Source organism: Verruconis gallopava, assembly GCF_000836295.1.
Source record: "Verruconis gallopava strain CBS 43764 unplaced genomic scaffold supercont1.14, whole genome shotgun sequence".
Classification (NCBI taxonomy): Eukaryota; Fungi; Ascomycota; class Dothideomycetes; order Venturiales; family Sympoventuriaceae; genus Verruconis; species Verruconis gallopava.
Genome location: NW_015622150.1, coordinates 482,322 through 500,996, shown reverse-complemented (window position 1 = coordinate 500,996; position 18,675 = coordinate 482,322). Strand labels below are relative to the sequence as shown.

The 18,675-nt window shown below is 50.3% G+C and overlaps 7 protein-coding genes across 8 annotated transcripts; 2 read left to right on the top strand and 5 right to left on the bottom strand.

Moving 5' to 3' along the window:
- Window positions 1-1,164: 1,164 nt before the first annotated feature.
- PV09_04927 (uncharacterized protein) lies at window positions 1,165-3,051 on the bottom strand. Its single transcript, XM_016358368.1, has 2 exons — window positions 2,220-3,051; window positions 1,165-2,161 (listed from the first exon to the last, which is right to left on the bottom strand). Exons 1-2 carry the CDS (start codon window positions 2,915-2,917, stop codon window positions 1,558-1,560), a joined length of 1,302 nt encoding a protein of 433 aa, XP_016213986.1. The 5' UTR covers window positions 2,918-3,051; the 3' UTR covers window positions 1,165-1,557.
- Window positions 3,052-3,169: 118 nt separating this feature from the next.
- Window positions 3,170-5,511, top strand: PV09_04926. 2 transcript variants are annotated; one of them, XM_016358366.1, is made up of 4 exons: window positions 3,170-3,525; window positions 3,681-3,714; window positions 3,770-4,293; window positions 4,370-5,511. In XM_016358366.1, the coding sequence occupies exons 1-4, from the start codon at window positions 3,484-3,486 to the stop codon at window positions 5,318-5,320; spliced, it is 1,551 nt and encodes a 516-aa protein (XP_016213984.1). In that variant the 5' UTR covers window positions 3,170-3,483; the 3' UTR covers window positions 5,321-5,511. The 2 variants fall into 2 exon arrangements, with proteins under 2 accessions (XP_016213984.1, XP_016213985.1); XM_016358367.1 differs by having other exon boundaries at window positions 3,600-3,714.
- Window positions 5,512-5,631: 120 nt separating this feature from the next.
- PV09_04925 (uncharacterized protein) lies at window positions 5,632-6,840 on the top strand. Its single transcript, XM_016358365.1, has 2 exons — window positions 5,632-6,402; window positions 6,473-6,840. The coding sequence occupies exons 1-2, from the start codon at window positions 5,881-5,883 to the stop codon at window positions 6,689-6,691; spliced, it is 741 nt and encodes a 246-aa protein (XP_016213983.1). The 5' UTR covers window positions 5,632-5,880; the 3' UTR covers window positions 6,692-6,840.
- On the bottom strand, window positions 6,742-8,190 carry PV09_04924 (uncharacterized protein). Its single transcript, XM_016358364.1, has 2 exons — window positions 7,210-8,190; window positions 6,742-7,153 (listed from the first exon to the last, which is right to left on the bottom strand). The coding sequence occupies exons 1-2, from the start codon at window positions 7,640-7,642 to the stop codon at window positions 6,885-6,887; spliced, it is 702 nt and encodes a 233-aa protein (XP_016213982.1). The 5' UTR covers window positions 7,643-8,190; the 3' UTR covers window positions 6,742-6,884.
- A 1,776-nt stretch (window positions 8,191-9,966) lies between these two features.
- PV09_04923 (uncharacterized protein) lies at window positions 9,967-10,209 on the bottom strand (the record flags this gene model as incomplete). Its single annotated transcript, XM_016358363.1, has 2 exons — window positions 9,967-9,978; window positions 10,003-10,209. 2 exons carry the CDS (start codon window positions 10,207-10,209, stop codon window positions 9,967-9,969), a joined length of 219 nt encoding a protein of 72 aa, XP_016213981.1.
- Window positions 10,210-14,977: 4,768 nt separating this feature from the next.
- PV09_04922 (uncharacterized protein) lies at window positions 14,978-16,064 on the bottom strand. Its single transcript, XM_016358362.1, has 2 exons — window positions 15,901-16,064; window positions 14,978-15,836 (listed from the first exon to the last, which is right to left on the bottom strand). The coding sequence occupies exons 1-2, from the start codon at window positions 15,964-15,966 to the stop codon at window positions 15,411-15,413; spliced, it is 492 nt and encodes a 163-aa protein (XP_016213980.1). The 5' UTR covers window positions 15,967-16,064; the 3' UTR covers window positions 14,978-15,410.
- A 566-nt stretch (window positions 16,065-16,630) lies between these two features.
- PV09_04921 (uncharacterized protein) lies at window positions 16,631-18,392 on the bottom strand. The gene is made up of 3 exons (XM_016358361.1): window positions 18,230-18,392; window positions 18,002-18,172; window positions 16,631-17,949 (listed from the first exon to the last, which is right to left on the bottom strand). The coding sequence occupies exons 1-3, from the start codon at window positions 18,258-18,260 to the stop codon at window positions 16,763-16,765; spliced, it is 1,389 nt and encodes a 462-aa protein (XP_016213979.1). The 5' UTR covers window positions 18,261-18,392; the 3' UTR covers window positions 16,631-16,762.
- Between the last annotated feature and the right edge of the window lie 283 nt (window positions 18,393-18,675).

The window sequence follows — 18,675 nt, the reverse complement described above, 5'->3', positions numbered from 1 at the left end:
AGTCGACACGAGAGCAGGTATCGCGCAGAGGAACGTCAGCATCCCAGCTGAGACTTGGCGGCGATGAAACGTGCACTCTCGACAATGACGAGGACACGCCCTGTTTGTTCTTGAATACGGCGCAGGCAGGGGCGGCGAATCTGCCCGTGCAAGACAAGCGCTGGTCAGCGTCTGGCTGAGAACAGAACGACCGGGCGCGTGCAGGCTGGAGCTGGACCGTGGGCCGCGTGCATGGTGCGTTTCACCTCAGAGGCCCGCCTCCTCATAGGGCCAGGCGTTTGAGGACGGCCCAGTGGTGGCCGTTTGTGGGCGTCTCTTCTGCACCGCGCCGGGAGCAAAGCACCGCCGACGGCTGCGAGAAACGAAGATGGCAGAGCCAGCGCGCTCGTCCGCGATGCCGCCGTCGAGCCAGCGCTGCTTGTCCGCGCCGCGCGATAGACGTCTTGGATGCCGCGACGGAGCCTGCTGCTGCGAAGCTTCTGGAAGGATGTGAAACGTCGCCGGAGCGCGGCCTTCAGCAGTTGCGCAACCGCGGGCGGGCGGCCTGACTCGCGCAGCCGACCGTCTCCACCCGCCGTCACCTCACTTGCACGCAGCCCGGGTGCTCGCATGGGCACACGCTCGCGCTATTTGCGGACCTGCCAGCCTAGAGCGCTCGATTCACGAAGCTTTTCGAACAGGACTCAGTCGTTGCACGCCAGAGACGGAGCGGCGGCTCATTAGTTCCTCGCTCTGCGACTCGGCGCCCGCGTCCGATCTTCCCACTCGAGTGACTTCCAACAGACTGTTGGAACACGCTTGAAGGGGGGACTGGCCGACCGTTCGAGCGCCGGATCACAGCACCGCCCGCTCGTCCTTCCTCTGTCACATGCTGGGCCACTCTCGCGACCGCTTCCTGCTGCCGTTGACTCGTCAATGCCAAACACTCCAAGACGAGTGCACCGACATTTTCGAGCGCGCACCTTGCTTCCAATCTTTGGTAGGGATCCAAGCTGGCGAAAGACTGCTTACAAGCGAGGCGAAAATTCATACGGGATGCTGATCAGGCCTGTGATCATCGCAATGCAGACGGACCGAGCCAGCGTGCTGAAGCTGGCTTGTCACTTCAGGTCCAACCTTCGACTTTAAGCAAAGGCCAGCGACGGTGGGATTGCCAGTCATCGATTTCACGGCAAGCCATTTCAATTCGTACTATTGACCGCCGGAGGTACGAAATAGGGACGATTGATACCCGACATATTGGTTCCGCGTAAGCAAATCAGTACTCGAATGATCGTAGCGTAAGAATACCACGAGTCGCAAGCATCCTGACGCTGCAGCAAACCCTGGTCCCCCCAGCCGACACAAGCCAATACATGATGTACAAGCTCAGCAAAGAGCTGCTGAAGAAAAACTCCGTACTCTGTCCAAACACCACGCTCTTTCCCGCCAAGTTACGAAGCTGTTGCCCGTCTAACGTGTATATGTATGTACGTATGTATGTATGCCAATCAACCAACAACCCGAGCATCACGGCCTAATGAGAAGGTTTTTCCTCTTTTTTGAAACAAGCCGTATTCACCTTCCTTCTTGCGTCACCACGGCCACGATAGTACATATGTCGTCCGCCTTTCCTCCTTTCCAGTTTTCGTCTGGATAGAGCCTCTGAACCTCCTTCGCGAATGGCCCGTCGCGCTTCGTATCTAAGCTCGCTGCCTTCGCCTCGTGTGTGATTGCAGTTGCCAATACCGCGCTCAATCCCTTCACACTAGCATCAGCGCTTGCACTGCCAGGGCTGGCCGGAACCTTAAGCGTAGCATTTCGCACAATGTCCACAAAGTCTGGGCTCACGCCTGGCGCTCCCTCTTCAGGGAGAACCCACGCCTTTAATTGCACCATTATGCGGGTAACTAGACGCAATGCGTCCTCTGCAGAAAGGTTGTCCCACACGCCATCAGTCGCAAATACAAGCACATCGCCATGTTCGAGGGTTTGTTGCGTGAGTGCCGAATCGGACGGAACTTCTGAGTATGGCTTTGCACCACCAAACAATGCGACCTGCTCAAGCATCTTCTTAGGCAATTTGGACAGCTGGAATGGGGTGTTGAAGCGGTGAGTTTGCGCAGGGGAAAGGAAGTTGAGCCGAAAGGGCGAAAGATGTATATATCCCGAGTCTCCGAGGCTACGACACTGGTTAGCATCTTGATCTGTCAGAAGACCTCTGTACAATTCGACCGTACTTTGCAACGTTGAGGAGACCATTCGACGATGCTGTCGCTATGCACGCAGTGCAACCTCCTGCAGGAATGGCTGGATCCGCCATGACTTGGTCATAGCCAATGTCTAGTAGGTCTACCGGCTGTAGTAGCTGGCCTCTTGAAACCTTGTCGAAGCCATGTGGATAACGTAGCGCTGCGTCTGCCATGTAATCGCACAACGAGTGGGCAAAATCGGCAGGGTCGACACCAGACTCTTCCCAGCCGCCCACACCGTCTACTACACCAAAAGCCACGTTGTTTGTCTCACCGATTGAACTTATGAAGAAAGCGTCCTGGCCGCTTTGAACCCGGGGTCTAGGCTCCTCGGCCTCCGCATGAGCAGATGCGCTTGATTTTCTTGAGCTTGGGTCAAACGAGAAAATGTTTCGTGAAAGGTCTAAATTTTGCCTCTTGTCTGAGTATGATGCGGAGATCGAGTATGTGAATGGTGCGGGTGTTGAATTTTTTGCAGGACTGGTTGAGAAAGCTCGAAGTGCGAACGCAGGAAGTGAAAGATGCGACAAGTTTGGGTGTATGCCAATCCGACCAGCAGCTGCGCTCGGCTCGTACACGCGGGAAATCGATCCTAGGAGGTTTGGAGGGCGTAGCACACTTGCGCAGTGTCTTCTTGAAAGTAGCGAAGATCTAAAGAATGTAGGTATTATCGTGCTCCGAGACATCGTATGTGCGCCAACGATCAGGAAAATGCAAGATGCAATTAGCTATTAGACGACTAGAGTGAAGTGAAAGACGATGTACCCGGCGAAGAGAAGAGAACGAAATACAGATGAGAAAATGTGATGGATAAGGTAAGGTAGTATCACAATTCGCCATGCGCGTCATTGCAGGGATTCCGCGCGCAGGCAGCCAGGTGGGTTTGGGACTTTTCCTTGGAGATCTACGATACCCTAGAACTTTTTTAAGTCGACTACCACGCCGTCAAATCGCTCTCTGCGTCCGTCTGAAACTTATCCATCGTACGTAGGCGCAATTCTTTGCTTATGGATCGCTGTGAATAGACTGTCGCGCGAGAATAAAGAAGGACATTTCGACGTCGCCGACAGGAGTTGTCATAGGACTCAAAGGCGAATTTCAATCTTGACAGGCTTTCCAATCCTCTGCGCAAGCTCCTGGCCAGTTCGGCCGCTAGACAGACGAATCGAGAACTTCGGATTATAGCCCACATCGCAAGTGCGCTTCATTTAGGACACAACCAGTCGCGAGCACGGGTGGAGCAGCGGTCGCAATGGCTTCGCGCAAAGCGTACGTGGAGGACGGCGAGCCCGAGGTAAGAGTTACCCGCGATCTTCACCTTCTGTCGAGTCCTTTGGGCATCATGAGATGCTCACGTGCCATTTTCAGCAGTTGCCGTCCACGTCAACGAGCTCGCAGCACGGCGAAAGATGAGAGAGCATGTGGACTGATGGAAGTACGAAATGACAGGACGCAGAAATGGGCATGTCACTCGATCAGGTCCGTAAGTACAACGTTCGCCGGGCTTGTCCTCGACATCACGAGCTCACTCTATGCAGCCATTGATCGTGACTACAACATAAGAACCGAAGGCGGAGCTAGCGACAAAGCTTCCAACGTGCTCGCTCAGCTCGAGCGTAAACGTTTCGCTCAGACCATTGCCGTACCCACCGATGACAAGAAAGTACGCTCTCAACTGCGCTCACTTGGTGAGCCAATAACACTGTTCGGCGAAGGTCCTGCTGAGCGACGAGATCGCCTGCGCGAGCTCCTTACCCAAAAGGCGGAAGGCGCAGATGGTGGAGATGTGGACATGCAAGATGCAGGCATGGTGCCTGCGGAGGAGGAGGAGGAGGAGGGCGAGGAAGAATTTTACACCGAAGGTACACCAGAGCTGCTTCTTGCAAGACAAGAGATTGCTCGGTACACACTGAGCAGGGCGCAGAAGCGAATAGCATTTCAAAAGGCAGAGACGACGATACCTTTGAGAATGCATGTCAAACATCGCAAGGCTATCAAGGAACGCTTACAAGGCTATGATCTCTACGGGTCACAAGTCGTGGCTGACAGACCGCTTGGCGCGGTAAGTGCTCCCCCCTTGAATGAGGATCTAGAAGCAATACATGACCCATACATATTGTACCACTAACTCAGCATAGGTTCGCTTTGCGCCAGGTGGTGAAACATTCGCTACAGGTACCTGGAGTGGCACGGTGAAAGTTATGGACGTAGCAACATTGGAAGAAAAGATGTCACTAAGAGGCCATACCGAGGTTGTTAGTGGTCTTTGTTGGATGCCCGTTGCCTCGCAAGCCAATTCAAGCGTCTCCCCCGGGAGCGTCAATCTCGTTTCCGGAGGTGGCGATGGCAACATACATCTTTGGTCGCTTGAGCAGGACACCCCCATAGGCACACTCACTGGCCACGAATCCAGAGTCGCTAGAGTAGACATCCATCCTTTACGTAAATATATAGCATCTGCCTCACACGACATGACTTGGAGGCTATGGGACATTGAAACAATGACAGAATTGCAATTGCAAGAAGGTCACTCACGAGAAGTCCACACGGTTGGCTTCAACGTAGATGGCTCACTACTTGCTTCGGCTGGGATGGATAGTGTGGGTCGCGTATGGGATATACGCACGGGAAAAATGGCTATGTTCTTGGATTCACATATCCAACCCATTCACACACTCGATTGGGGCACAGATGGCTATCGCGTATTGACAGGCTCTTTAGACGGTTACATCAAATGCTGGGATCTGCGCGCGATTCGAGAAACGGCGTCGATAGGTGCACACTCGGGAGGCGTGAACGATCTTCGTTGGTTCCGGGGAAATGATGGACCTGCCAATCTCGAACTTCCGCACAAAGATGACAGAGGCGACTATGTGCCGAAGAAGAGCGGCACATTTGTTGTGAGTGTGGGGTTCGATAAAACGGTCAAGCTATGGAGCGCAGACGACTGGGCATTGTGCAGGACAATGCCTGGGCATTCGAGCAACATAACCGGTGTGGATGTGACAGAAGATGCGAAGTGGATTGTTAGCTGCGGCCGAGATAGAACTGTGAAGCTCTGGGCGAGAGACGATGGCGAGGGTATCTAAACCTGAGTAATAGGAACACTGCCATATTCGCTCGATGCGCAGATGACTATGGGCCAAATTGTATCGAGGCATTGAAACACGTACAGACCTGTACGACACACCGATCCATTATGCCAAGATGAGGAGTTCGTCACCTCATCGAGATGATGGGATCTGTACACCTTAATGTAATAATGCAGCAGATCCATCAATTACTCTCTTTGAATGTTACATATGATGAACCTGAGCCTATATTTCGTCGTATATTTTTTCAAACGGCTTTTTCTTCCTAGGCTGATGTCAGCTGGCGCTGGCATAAGATCTTACTTGCTTTTGAACGCTGTCACTGGACCGCTTTTTCGGGTTAAGTCCATGTATGTTCGGATGTTACCTGCCACTTCTCGCGACGGCTTATTTACTGTGTTTGGTCGGATTTTTGGATGCTTGGGTAACGCTCTATCTTCCGCTTAATCAAGCAGTATCTTTGTTCTTGTATACCTTGATTCTGCACATGTTCTGAATGCGTTTCTTCCTCTCGTAGGTACGTTGCTTTGCGAAGAGGACCCCGAGACCATACGGTTATGGAATCCGCAAATCCAACCACGACTTTGCCAGTCGTTGAATCGCGTCGGCTTACCTTAGACGATGTTCAAATTTCGCCGGTGACTGCGAGGGATCTACTCAGCCTAGCAGAAGGCTATTACGCCTCCTTCCCCGCATCGTGGCATCGCAGGATGGAACCTCCAACGAAGAGCTCAGTCCCCGTGTCCGTACGAGCCGCGCGCTTTGCTAAACGCATGGAGCCATGGCTGAAATCACCGGATACGAAGTGGATGAAAGCTACCTTGCGGTCTGACCCTGAACAACGGGTCATAGGCCATGCCGGGTGGCTGATGCCAGTAGATGATGACGGAAGAAGATTTATCAAGCATCACTGGACGAGAGGTGCCGTCGAACAGCTGGGGTGGAAGGAGATGATGGGCTGGAGTGACGCCGAGGTAGAGGAGATGTGGGAACATGTAGATGTTGAACGATGGGAACGGAGCTTCAAAGGGCTGGAAGAAATAAGAGAGAAACGGATGCGAGGAATCCGGCATTGGTTTGTACGAGCACTCTGAAACGCTCTCTTCCGCGAGATGTTCGAAAAGCTAACCAAGGGGTTTTGTGTCGCAGCTTGCGCCGTTGTGGACGTTACCAGAGTATCAGGGACGAGGTGTAGCTTCCTTACTTCTCAAGGAAACACTGGATTTGGCCGATGCCACAGATCCACCGACGGCAGTATACCTGGAGAGTATGCCAGAAGCGAGGAAGGTGTACGAGCATTTCGGTTTCAAGGGAATACCTGGATGCGATATTCAGATGGTGAGAACCGGTCCGCAGACGAAACCTTGAGCCCCTGGGTCTCGTTGGCGCCGAATGGATTTGATTCAAACTTGAACCAAGTGCTTTTGATTTCAATTTAATCTGCAGCATGTACCCCCTGTTGTATCTCGCTTGTCTAGAGTTCGACTTGAGTCAAATATGTGAACAATCAATTCTGCTTAGCTGTTATTATCCAGCCTTCTTCTAACCTTGTAACAGAAGTCTAGCTCAACACAATCGACCGCCCTGCCTCGAAGGATGTCTTAGGTGGCCTCTTCATGATGGTATAATCTGCCAGCCAACTCTCCGTTTGAATATACACCTTCTCAACATCTCTAAAACCATTCGATTCGTACAAGTGATGGCCATCAGGAGAGGCCTCGACCCATGTTGGTACTAACAGTCTGTCCGCAAGGTCTGTGCCCCATTTGACATGTATCGATCCTGCACCGCATCGTTGATAGTCAGGGTGCGTGAACAGTATATAAAGCACTACAATAAGTGATCAGAAAGGGCAATAACCACAGATCGTTGTATGGTTCACGTACACACATGTGGGCTGCCGTATTGATATTTCTGTCTCCTCGCGATAAAGTCATTCGCGAGATGTTCAGCGTCGGTACGCTGCTTTCCTTCGTAAAATGGTGCTTGGAAAGGTTCAACCTTCTTCTCTGTCCAACTTGGGTAGATCTTCCATTGCGCGGCAGATACAATCCTACCCGTGGTCTCATCCACAAGCTTCATCCAGCAGTCTGAGATGTCACTCTTTGAATCTGCCATGAAGTGTTCTTTGACAAGCTTTCGGTTCTCCTTGGTGTTTGGACCAAAGAGCGCCTGATGTATGTCTACTGATTTAAAGGCCTCGTATTCGACCTCAAGAAGCTCATCCCAATCCTTCTCCTCGACGCGAGAGAGTACAAGTTTCATCTTCGGTGGTTTATCAACACAAGACTCATTCGGAGGTGAGACGGAATGAGGCATTGGTTAGAAGAGCAAAAGCCTAGGGATTTGAAAGAACGAAAGGGAATCCACAGTGTGAGCAAGAGAGTGCACAACTCGCAAAACGATTAGGAGATCGACGGCTTAAAAGAACGCATCTTAGGTATTATCTCCACAGCAGCTATCGTGTGGAGACGGGAACTCGCCCACAAGCTCTTAAGTTACTCCACCAGCCTAGGTGACGCCGGAAGGACAATCATGCTGTTGCACGCCACTCACAAGAGCGACCTTCGCTTCGGCAAACCAATCTCTCCTGGGGCGGACCGTTTTTGGAAGGGCCTCAAAGCTGGTGGTGGGAAAAAGAAAATGTCGGCGCTTTGGACTTAGCTTGTGCTCTGCAGATGGGGCTGCAGCTGGGTCACAAAACCACCAGGCTGCGGGAAGATTTCGACCCGCTTGAAAACGGAGGGCAAGATCCCAGCTCCAACCACGCTTGCATGGATTCAGCACTCGCACGAAATGCGTAAGGCGCCCTGGTCCTTCGCAGAAGAGAGCTGAGGCAAGACCAGAGTGACATGGTTAGATCTCGTACCGTCCTGAGATAGCCTTTGAAATCTGCATTATGCGTAGGCTCGAGGATTCCATTTTTTTCCCCTCTTTTGCTACGAGAACTTTTTTCTTTCGCATACCTTTAATTGACGCCAAGATCGCGTGAGCTAGTGTTCGTCCCGAGGTTCCAGACAGGACCTTGTTCCTGCATTGCATAGAAAAAAGCAGAGTGCTTCGAGGAAGCTTGGATTCGAAGTTGTGGCTATATTAGTTCTAGTGTCTGAGAGCCACATGTCGGGACTGTCCAGCCAATGGGATGGAGTTCCCTGGGACGTCGATGTCAGGTCATTTCATGTGCTATCTCTGCCGAGACCGTCGATTTCGGGGCGCGGGGAAACGAGATCGTTTATTATAGAAGCGAAAAATGTTCCTCATTTGTTTCTGCAGTAACCGGTTGTCGGTCGTATTGATTACATCTGGCCGTTTTGTATAATATTATCATTAAAGAATTTGGCCATCACTGCCCCGTGATTCTATGAAGGAATGATCTGCTGAAGGATTGATTCATAGCCGATTTAATCACAGTCGGCTAATGCTCATGCAAGTGTCACGATTGACATTGAGGCGTGACAGTATGATTGAAAATAGCTCAGCCTATTTTAAGGCATGCATTATAATTTTAAAGGCACAAAATCACCGTGTGCATTTATCAATTTTAACTGAATTCTTCACCAAAGGTTGGCTGATCTTGACGTCCTTGGCGAAGATCTTTTCCGCACTGTATTGGCAATAGATTAGAGGCTATAGCAGAACGCGACTCTCAGAGTGAATACCTTAGAGGCATCTAGATATTAGATTCATTATAGACACATGATTGCTCATGATATCTGTCCGTAAAAGTTGGGACCATGCGTCGAAAACGAATCATTATCAAATGTTGACTCCGCCACTCTGTACAAAGTCTAAAGTCAATCGCTTACGTTATTGACCACAATGTTGGGTCCTTGCAGATGCTTTTAAACTATGCGGATTGACCTGCCGCTTGTTCATCCCCCTTGATCCTCGAGATGTCGGAAAGGCAGGGTGATTTGGACGACAAAGATGAAGTGTGTTCCAGCTGACACCCCCAGTTTCCGGCTGAGGACTGCAATGTTATTCTTTCCACGTTCGGTGGTGCCCCCATTCCAATCTCGATTTGTGCCGCGTATGTGGCTAATGTACCCGTGTCGAATGCTTTGAGGAAGGGACGGAGACAAGGAATTGTCATTGCCATTAGACCATAGTGCATTTCCACCTGAGCCAGAATTATCGGCAGGACTAAATCCCACGTATAATCTGCTGTATTTTGTAAGTTGCTAAGAATATGTAGGCGTACCGCAACAACGACAATGAGTGGCAGCCGACTTCCAAAGGCAAATAGCACAGTGAATTTTGAGCTCCAAGGCATTCTCAATGGTAATACTAAAACAGCTAGCAGTAGGAAGAGCAAAATTTCGATCGCGACATCGATGACTCCATTTGCTAGCAAAGAAGAACTCTGTACGAAAATTAGCTGCTGGATGATTTACTGGTTACCAAACGCACCAAATTAGCACACTGGTATCTCATATCCCACGGACGCAATGGATGGCATGCTATAGCTATACACAACATAGATGCGAAGCCCCACAACACCGTGAGGGATGACAGGAGTCGACATGCTACTAAATGCTTGTGCTGCTGAGTTAGGCGAGCGATCAGTTCTGATGTAGCTGCTTTCGCACAAGCCAATGTAAGTGGGAAGAGCATGTCTCCTGAATACAAAAGCTGCATTTTAATTAATCCAGGTCCTAGAGAAGGCAGGAGCTGCTTACCAGCGCAGTTCGGTGAAGGCAGTGTGCACCGAGTTTCTCGACCCGCTGGCCTAACCCAGCACTATTCACTGCAAACATGACCACAACAGCCTGTGCAGAACCTAAAACGGTTGCGATCGTGGCAGCAACATCGTCGCTCGCAAAATAGCGGTTGTAGCAGGATCGAACGATGGCACGAATCAACCAGAATAGAATCGACCACGTCATGAGAAGTGCGCAAGTAATGAGAATATAGCCTCCATGATTGTCTTTACTGAGGGAATTTTGCAGTGTAGTATTATATGCCATCCAATGCCCGCACAAACTGAGCGAGCCGTTGGGGATCAGGTGGATATTTGAGAATTGTGGATTAAGAAAAATTGTGCGTATTGGGTACGTGAATCAAGCACATAAGGCGAGTGTTGACAATACGGGAATGAGTTACTCCCAAGAGATTCACCCGTCCTGGGTAATGCTTTCTCTTTGACTACTCACCTTTGGCAGGAAAAATAGATGATTATCCTCGCCCACCCCACCCCCCAAAAGGCAATTGAGCGAGATAAGCGCTGTGGGATTCACAGCCTTTAAATTGGCTGGTACCATTTTGGCGGCGACTTGCCAATTGTCCAACCTTCAGTTGGTAGTTCCCCTCCCCAACTGGGCCTAAAAGAAATGTGAAAAGTGGATACTAGGAGACGCAATACATAAGTTATCTTTGCTTATCGAGTCCAGTAGTTTGGCTTGCCAATCGCATGACACCAATCAGAGGGCCTCGACAGTTTTGAGTGTTCACCGCCTGAAAAAGACAACGAAATGACGCATCGCTCGGTTTCAAAATGGCTGCGATTCATTCCTCCGCGGGAAGCGCGCGGTTTAAGATCGAGATACTCGTTGATAAGAAAGAAAACTAGCATCAGAGAAAATATAAGCTACCTGAGGAACTGCCAGTTATAAGTTTGGAGCGCAGGAGCTGATGGAGATGAAATTTTTTTTAATTTTGGGAAAGGGAATGGACACTCGTATAGTCGCTGGCTGTGTCGACAAGGCATCCTGAGCACTGGTTGTTGGCTTCTGCGCTCTCAGAAGAGATTCGCGTGTGCAGAAACGAACACAGCCAAGGCTCTTCAACCTCTTTCAGGAAGCAAAAAGACGGCGGGCTGTAATCTAAGCGCATTTCTGAGCATCGAGAAAGTCACAAAATCAAGCTTCGTTGTAGGAACAGCGAATTTCTTAGGATTTCTTATTCCCTTACCGTTGGGATGCGCACTTGAGTGATGTTGAATTTGAGCAGATCAAGGTCTCGTTGGCTAAGAAGGGACCGGCCCATCACATCCGCTGCACGCTTCACCTAATCCGGTAATGGCGTGGGTTGCCCGTCGTGGGGTTCAGTATTTTTGGTTATTTTGGATCGCAACTTTCAGATGCAAGCCCCACTCGAGCACAAAAACTTCGATTGTGAAGGCTTTTGGTGGGCCTGGATCGAGTTGTGAACACACGTATGTATCGTGCAAGAAATACATGTTGGGTGGCATCATCTGCCCGCTGCCGCGTTTGACGATGATGTGCTCTGGCATGTCTCCTACCAAGACGCTCCACAACTTGTTAGGCGTGCATTTCTCTTGGAGCTTGGGCCGTTGATCCCACTAATCCTTCCCGCTCCCAAAAGCCTCCAATTCCGACAGACTGGTTTCGACGAACTTTGGACTCCATCCCCCTGGCTGTGGCGAGCTAGGTCGGGATATCGTCCCGCTTTGCGTTCTTCGAGCTGCTGGTCCGAAAGCACGAAGCGTATTTTGGATCGGGCTGGGATATTTCGGAGATGTCAGTGTAAGCGAGCTGTTCCCGGAAATGTCGTTACCAGCAGGCCAGAAACATGAGAGATCTTACGCCTGATTACAATCAATCGATGTTTGCAAGACTCTCCAATTGCAGGATCGCCATAACCGACTTGTAGATGATCGCGGTAGGAATCACTTCCTGCAGAGAATCTGTGAAACACCTGGTGCAGATTTGAATGAGGTGACCAACATACTTCGTGCAGACTCCAAGGGCACATACCTGGTCGTCTTCAAAAGACCACAAGACGCTAGTTAGCTTATTAGGCACCGATAGTCACAACCTCGCGGCTCATTGGCTTTGAGGCGTGCCGGAAAGCATGCAAGACGAAGCTCCAGGACGAGGTTAGCCATGGCAAAAAGCTGGTTGCCTGCTCTCCCTCCTCAGCTTTGCGGAACTTGGAGTGGCGCAACCTTTCATGCCGAAACAATAGGAGCTCTCAGCCAAATCCCATTCCCGCCAAGAACTCTCTCCCAAACAAAGACTTTCTGCTAGAGATATCGTTCGACAGATCCTTGTTGTACGTCAACTCCGGCACTATAGAGTCTTTGCTAGTAGGATAACCTGGACTTGACCGGCAGAGTCACCTTTGATGCTTGATCGTTGAAGAAGAGCTGATGATCTAGAACTGACCTTCTAAGCCCGCCCGCTGGGAAAAGCCTCGCGCGATTGGATAATCTCGCGTCCCTTGTTGATTAACAGGACGGCATCCGCCAAACGGCTGGGGACGGGGCACTCTGCAGTCACTGTTCTGCAGCCATTTGCAGTGCCGAGGCCGTTCACGCATTTCATGGCTACACTTGTTTAGCTTTGCGCCAGGTACCCAAGTATGAAAAAGCAAAGGTCAGAAGCCGTCGTGATATCACGCTACGACTCGAAACGAGGGGAAGACATCTCAACCACCCGGTTCACGGTTCGCTCCACCCATGCGATTTCTAGGCAAGGGCCTTTCGTGAACAAGTCTGTGATAGTGTGCGTCTTTCGGAAGACGAGGCGTGCCTTAGTTTCTGTCGACAACAATAGATTTCCGTCCTCACTAGTAGCCGTATATCTGGTCTGTTGTCCTTATTAGGAGCACTGATCTATTCGGTCTGTCAAGTTTGTTGATAATTGTTGGATCGTTCCTTAGTGGAGCAATCCGATTTGTCTTTCTTCTCTCTTTTTGCAACACCTCCCCCTACCTCCTTACGTTAGAGCCGTGCTTTAGCTGCTTATCGCGTTGAATATTGGTGTTTCATTCCAACGGCGTTCTTCACTGGTCAAGGTATCTTATCCTTATGAGCTTCACACAAAGCTCCAGCAACATGGAAAAGACCGGAGAAGGCGTCTACGATGTTCGCTCCGGTAGTATCGAACATGGTGCCAGCGACGACTCTCTCAGTGATCGCCACCATGGAACCTACCATGACGTTAGGGATATGAATCGACTGGGTAAAAAGCAAGAGTTCATGCGTAACTTCCGCTTCTACTCGATTTTGGGGTTTACCAGCACATTGATGGCGACTTGGGAAGCCATGATTGCGTAGGTATATGCTAGTATCCGATGTAGACATCGCTTACATATCGCAGCTCCTCATCCATTGGCCTTGTCGACGGTGGCACTGGTGGTCTTATATGGGGATATCTGGGTACTGTCACCCTGATGACTTGTGTCATTGCCTCAATGGCAGATATGGCGTCCATGGCCCCAACTTCTGGTGGCCAATATCACTGGGTCTCCGAGTTCGCCCCAAAGAGCATGCAGCGTTACCTTTCGTATATCGTCGGCTGGACCGGCGCCCTTGGTTGGCAAGCTGGCGTTGCTAGCACGGCATTTCTTTCCGGAACCATGATTCAAGGCCTCATTGTTCTTTGGGACGAGACTTATGTTCCACAACGCTGGCAGGGAACTCTCCTCACCATCGCCATGGCTCTTATCTCGACCTTCTTCAATACCTACGGCGCACGCCAACTTCCGTTGCTCGAAGGTTTCGTTCTCCTCTTGCACGTGTTCGGCTTCTTCGGTATTCTCATTCCTTTGTGGGTCCTCGCTCCCAAGCAGTCCGCCAAGGATGTCTTCACAACTTTCCAAGACGGCGGAGGATGGGGTTCAATCGGAACAGCGTGTATCATTGGCATGATTTCTCCGATCTATTCTTTCATCGGCCCTGATGCTGGTACACATATGTCGGAGGAGATTCGCGATGCGTCGCTTATTGTTCCTCGCAGTATGATCACTACGGCTGTTCTTAACGGAGTCCTTGGTCTTGTCATGACCATCACATACTGTTTCTGCATCACAGATCTTGACAAAATCCTTAGTTCGTCGACGGGATATCCATTCATCCAAGTCTTCCTTGATGCTACTGGATCCAAGGGTGGTGCGACTGCCATGTCTCTTATTATCATCATCTTAATCGAGACTGCTGGTGTATCTCTCCTCGCGACTGCTTCCCGTCAAACTTTTGCTTTTGCCCGCGACGAAGGCATGCCATTTTCCCAGGTCTTCCGTAAGGTCGTCAAGGTTGGCACGGAGATCCCCTTGAATGCGGTTGTTCTCTCCCTTAGCATTACGGTTGTCCTTTCCCTCATCAATATTGGCTCCACTGTAGCCTTCAACAGTGTTGTCAGCTTGCTTGTCTCGGCCTTATTCTCTAGCTACTTTATTTCAATCAGCTGTATCTTGCTAAAGCGCCTGCGCGGTCAGCCTCTGCCCCCAAGCCGATGGAGCATGGGCCGTATGGCTATTCCGATCAACTTTATTGCCCTGGCATACATCACATTCGCTTTCATCATGTCCTTCTTCCCACCGGCCAAGGCAGTTACCCCCCAGACCATGAATTGGTCTATTCTTGTCTGGGGCGCTGTTGTCATTCTCGCTACGATCTCCTTCTTTTTCCACGGCGCTGCAAACTATAAGGGTCCGGTCGTTTACGTCAATAAAGAGCTCGAAGTCCCTTCGAGCCGCCAAACTTCCAGAGACTAAACGAGCGTGTTCATTGCCAAGCAATTTCTCCACGGCGTTCTAGCGTTCGCGTGTATGTACTTTCATGTTAGTTACTGGATGCCAAGAACTAAGACTTTGAGCTGTTACTCTATTCTGCCTCGACTGTCTTATCATCCAGCAGGCAAGTCATCGCTACTGTTGAGATTTCGAGGAGGATGAGGCGGGAATGATTGGGTGCGTTCTGTGTTGAACAAGGCAGTTTGCGGTTCCTTTGCATTCCCGCTGTTGTGTTACATAAAATCAGGTACCAATTGAAACAATGATATTCATTGTCAATGGCTCCCATGGTCCCAACTTCTTCGGTCTTATTAAGACACCCCAATCCTCGCTACCGCATTTCATTCATCTCGAATCTGATGAGAAATATTCGCCATCTGCTTCTGGTTGGCGACACTAATGCCATAAGGTCCTAAGCCCTTGGTAAGGTACATTTGAACGCAGATGTTACCAGTCTGGTTGTGCATACCACACGTCGTTGAAGCCGAGTGGCCGAACTCGTTGAGGACACTGATCTATTGCAATTTTGGTCCTCTAATCGAATGGCGATCTTATGGTCTTGTACAGGCTCAACTTGCTTGCCTCCGTTCCGGACCGAACTTTCCCTGTCTCAAGCAGGTCGCCTCTTCACAAATTCTTCGAGATCACTCCTTGTTGCAACGCCCAGCACAAACCGCCTGCTGTAATCTGTCACCACCGCAAAATCCTGACTGCTCTTCCCATCCGGCCCACCATCGAAGAATGCTTCAAGCTCTTCGAGAGGGGTGTCCATTGTGATTATTTTATACACGTTGCCCTTCTTACGGTTGAATTTCAGCATTGCCTTGTCAACGGTGTCGGTCTCCTTGACTTCACCAGATTTAAGACGCTCCTTTAGCCGTGGGATACTAAGGTATCCTAGTAGCGAACGATTCTCGCCAGATACGACGGTGAGATGGGTATAATCTCGTTCGAAAGCACACATCAAGGCATGGGCTATGGAGTCGGAGGGCTTGATTGAGAGCGCAGAAGGTGGGTCAAGATCCGCCACTGTCGCCTGCAATTCCTTGTCAGTCTCCATAACACCATACATGTTCGGAAAACGTTGGACGGTGAAGTACCCCTCTATACTTGTCCGCCCATGCGGACATTTTGCGCTCAGCGTTGGACGTGTCTGCTTGCGCCATATTCAATATATGGTGTGCGAAAATGTCAACATCGGATTAAGGTTGTACTAAGTTTTGCTAAAATATAGACCCGGAGTTTTGACTCGCGTAGGTTAAGTTAGTGGAAACACCGACGCACGCCTCAACCGAAGATTCCAAGCAAGGGTGAGTCCGCAAAGTAATCTCCCAACCGGAGGCCGCCAGAAATGAGTTGAGTACAAAATCTACCATCTTGACAGTAATTGAGCCCTCTTCATGTAAGAGAGAGCCCGTTTTCTTCATTCAGACTCTCATGTACGTACTAGTGATATTCAGCAGTCCAATCAGTTACATTTGCCATTTTCTCGATTCCAACGGAACTCAATACCAGCGTAAGGCGCATTGGAATATGAATGCGCAGCAGGAACCGTGGCGATTTGAGGCGTGTTCTATTTTATCAACATGAAATTGAAGGTTTTTGATGCTCATGAGCAATTCATATCGTTGCGATTCTGCAGCACTTTGCCAGCATGGACCATTTATTTTTAGCATTCAAAGAACCTTGAATCTAAAATAGCAGTACGAATATGTCGCAAGGTGTCATGAAGAAACTTTCACACTCACATTTTGCTTCAAGCCTGCAATTGAAAGAGTTTGGATGCGCTGCGACGAAAGTCGACGATCTGGGAGGAAAGGCATGGCGTGGAGCAAACGGATGAAGAATTTCTTTTGTTGGATCTTTCTACAAACACCATTCCCATGCAGAATAAAAATTCACTAATGCTTCCAGAGATGGAAAAGAGAGCACCACGATAAGTAATCTTAATTTGACAAGACTTCACGCCCAAGCACCCACCAGGGCCATGAGTAAGGCACCTCCGATAACACTACCGCAAGCCTCATATCTTCGTCTCCCCCTCAGACTCTTATAGCTTGCTTCACTTAGGAAATCTTCAGCAAGCAACTGCACTAGGCCTGCGAACAGTAGCAGCCCGCTGCTAATGGCATTCATGACGCCGACAGTCAGCAAGCCAGTCTCACTCGCTGGATCATAAGATGTGTGAATTGCAAGTCCGATTGCCTGCCCGATTGGGGTCGTGGTTCCGTATGCCAGCGCCATGAGCCAAGGCTTGATCGAACCATTGGGGAAGTGTAGGGCCGCAATACGCGAACCGAGTGCGAGGCCTTCGAAAGCTTGGTGGAAGGAAATGGCTACGAGGAGAACGAGGAACGGAGGACCTGTAGATACGGATAGAGCCATACCGATGAATACACTGTGGAAGAGAATGCCAGCTTCGAGTAAGAGACACTGTAGGAGAGCTCTTTGGTTCGCAGCTTGGTCAGTCAAGTGCGAGTCATGGACCTCGGTGGAATGGTCAACGTGACCGCCCACTACTGTATTCTCGGGAGGCTCGTTGCCCTGGATCTGCTTTGCCTTGCCATTGAGGAGCCCAGCATTCGTGTTCAGCTCATCGAGATCGAGTTCCAAGTCTTCATCTGCGGAGTCCGTAGATTTGCGTGACGGGTTGCCATTGGGAGGCATCGGTGAAGGCTGGCCTATAGAAGGCGAGCGACCGTCAATTAGGTTGTCCGTAGACGCGTTCATATCTCCAAGCATAATGTTTGAAGGCCCCCTAGAGCGCTTTATGCCCCCTCCTCTTGTACGTCCGCCGCGCAAAGACCCGTTTTGGCGATCGTGGTATGCCTGTACATCATCTTCATCCGAAAGAACCACCTCGAAATCGCTGCTATGCACATGTCCAGCACCGCGCATGGCGAAGAACATCTCAATGCTGACTACAACAAATACGGAGGTCATAGCGATCAGCCCTGCCATAGGCTGGTACCGCTGATTCCAAAACGGAGGAAGGCATGGATCTGTCAGCGATACGTATGCGGTTGGAAAAAGGTGTACGAATGCTGTGGCTATCAGAACGCCTGTTCCAAAGTGTCGCGAGAGGAAAATGAAGTGATGTGGAACCGGGAAGCGAGGATAGCGGCGAACGATGACGGGGAATGCGCACGCTGTGATACCTATCAGCACGATGATTCAAACTTTGGGATACGCAGATCATACCGATGGTACTCAGCACCAGTATTAGAACCAATGCAAAGACATGTATGGGCGTATTGTAGGCTCCCTTGTTCTTTGTCCCACAAGCTGGGCGCTGCGGCTCCGATACATCTTGCCGTCTCGCCAGCTCAGCTCTCAGAATACTCGTGGGTATGTCGGCCCATGAGTATATACCTGGAAGCCAATCCAATTAGCATGTCGGCCCAAAAACGCGCGTATTCTCTTCTTCACCTCTGCCAAACAGATCATCGGTTGGCGACATGGCGCCCCTGGAGTGCGACCGTAATGTGCTATCTTGGCCTCCTCTGATGTAGTAAATGTGAGCAAGGCTACATGGTCCTCTGGAAAGCTGCGGTAAGAATTTGCGCAGGATGGATCTGCTCCAGTGGAGGACTGAGCAAGTTAATGTGGACAAGTACCCGTCTCCAGGGTTCGGATACCGAAACGTCCAGCCTTAGCGCCGATTCCTGACAAGGCTGAGCTCTTCCCCGAAGTTCCGGCTTTGCCTCTGATAATCTTTAAGACTACCATCTTCTTTTTACTACTTCTCGCTATCGCGACATCTTGCTTGAGTCTTTCATGCGATTACCTTACTGTTTTAGCATGATGGAGCCTGATCGCCTCGCATCCCAGCGAAACAGGTGAAGAAAAAGCAAAGATGATGGGACCGCCTCCAC

What these genes read in the sequence shown, in the direction of transcription:
- PV09_04927 (XM_016358368.1), bottom strand. Translation starts at nt 2,917, where the DNA reads ATGTCTCGGAGCACGATAATACCTACATTCTTTAGATCTTCGCTACTT. An exon ending in GGTCTCCTCAACGTTGCAAA is followed by an intron (nt 2,162 to 2,219) that starts GTACGGTCGAAT and finishes CCAGTGTCGTAG; the next exon opens with CCTCGGAGACTCGGGATATA.
- PV09_04926 (XM_016358366.1), top strand. Translation starts at nt 3,484, where the DNA reads ATGGCTTCGCGCAAAGCGTACGTGGAGGACGGCGAGCCCGAG. An exon ending in TGGAGGACGGCGAGCCCGAG is followed by an intron (nt 3,526 to 3,680) that starts GTAAGAGTTACC and finishes ACGAAATGACAG; the next exon opens with GACGCAGAAATGGGCATGTC. An exon ending in CTGACAGACCGCTTGGCGCG is followed by an intron (nt 4,294 to 4,369) that starts GTAAGTGCTCCC and finishes AACTCAGCATAG; the next exon opens with GTTCGCTTTGCGCCAGGTGG.
- PV09_04925 (XM_016358365.1), top strand. Translation starts at nt 5,881, where the DNA reads ATGGAATCCGCAAATCCAACCACGACTTTGCCAGTCGTTGAATCGCGT. An exon ending in GAGGAATCCGGCATTGGTTT is followed by an intron (nt 6,403 to 6,472) that starts GTACGAGCACTC and finishes TTTGTGTCGCAG; the next exon opens with CTTGCGCCGTTGTGGACGTT.
- PV09_04924 (XM_016358364.1), bottom strand. Translation starts at nt 7,642, where the DNA reads ATGCCTCATTCCGTCTCACCTCCGAATGAGTCTTGTGTTGATAAACCA. An exon ending in ATACGGCAGCCCACATGTGT is followed by an intron (nt 7,154 to 7,209) that starts GTACGTGAACCA and finishes CACTTATTGTAG; the next exon opens with TGCTTTATATACTGTTCACG.
- PV09_04922 (XM_016358362.1), bottom strand. Translation starts at nt 15,966, where the DNA reads ATGGCGCAAGCAGACACGTCCAACGCTGAGCGCAAAATGTCCGCATGG. An exon ending in GGGCGGACAAGTATAGAGGG is followed by an intron (nt 15,837 to 15,900) that starts GTACTTCACCGT and finishes AAGGAATTGCAG; the next exon opens with GCGACAGTGGCGGATCTTGA.
- PV09_04921 (XM_016358361.1), bottom strand. Translation starts at nt 18,260, where the DNA reads ATGTCGCCAACCGATGATCTGTTTGGCAGAG. An exon ending in CGATGATCTGTTTGGCAGAG is followed by an intron (nt 18,173 to 18,229) that starts GTGAAGAAGAGA and finishes ATTGGCTTCCAG; the next exon opens with GTATATACTCATGGGCCGAC. An exon ending in ACTGGTGCTGAGTACCATCG is followed by an intron (nt 17,950 to 18,001) that starts GTATGATCTGCG and finishes TAGGTATCACAG; the next exon opens with CGTGCGCATTCCCCGTCATC.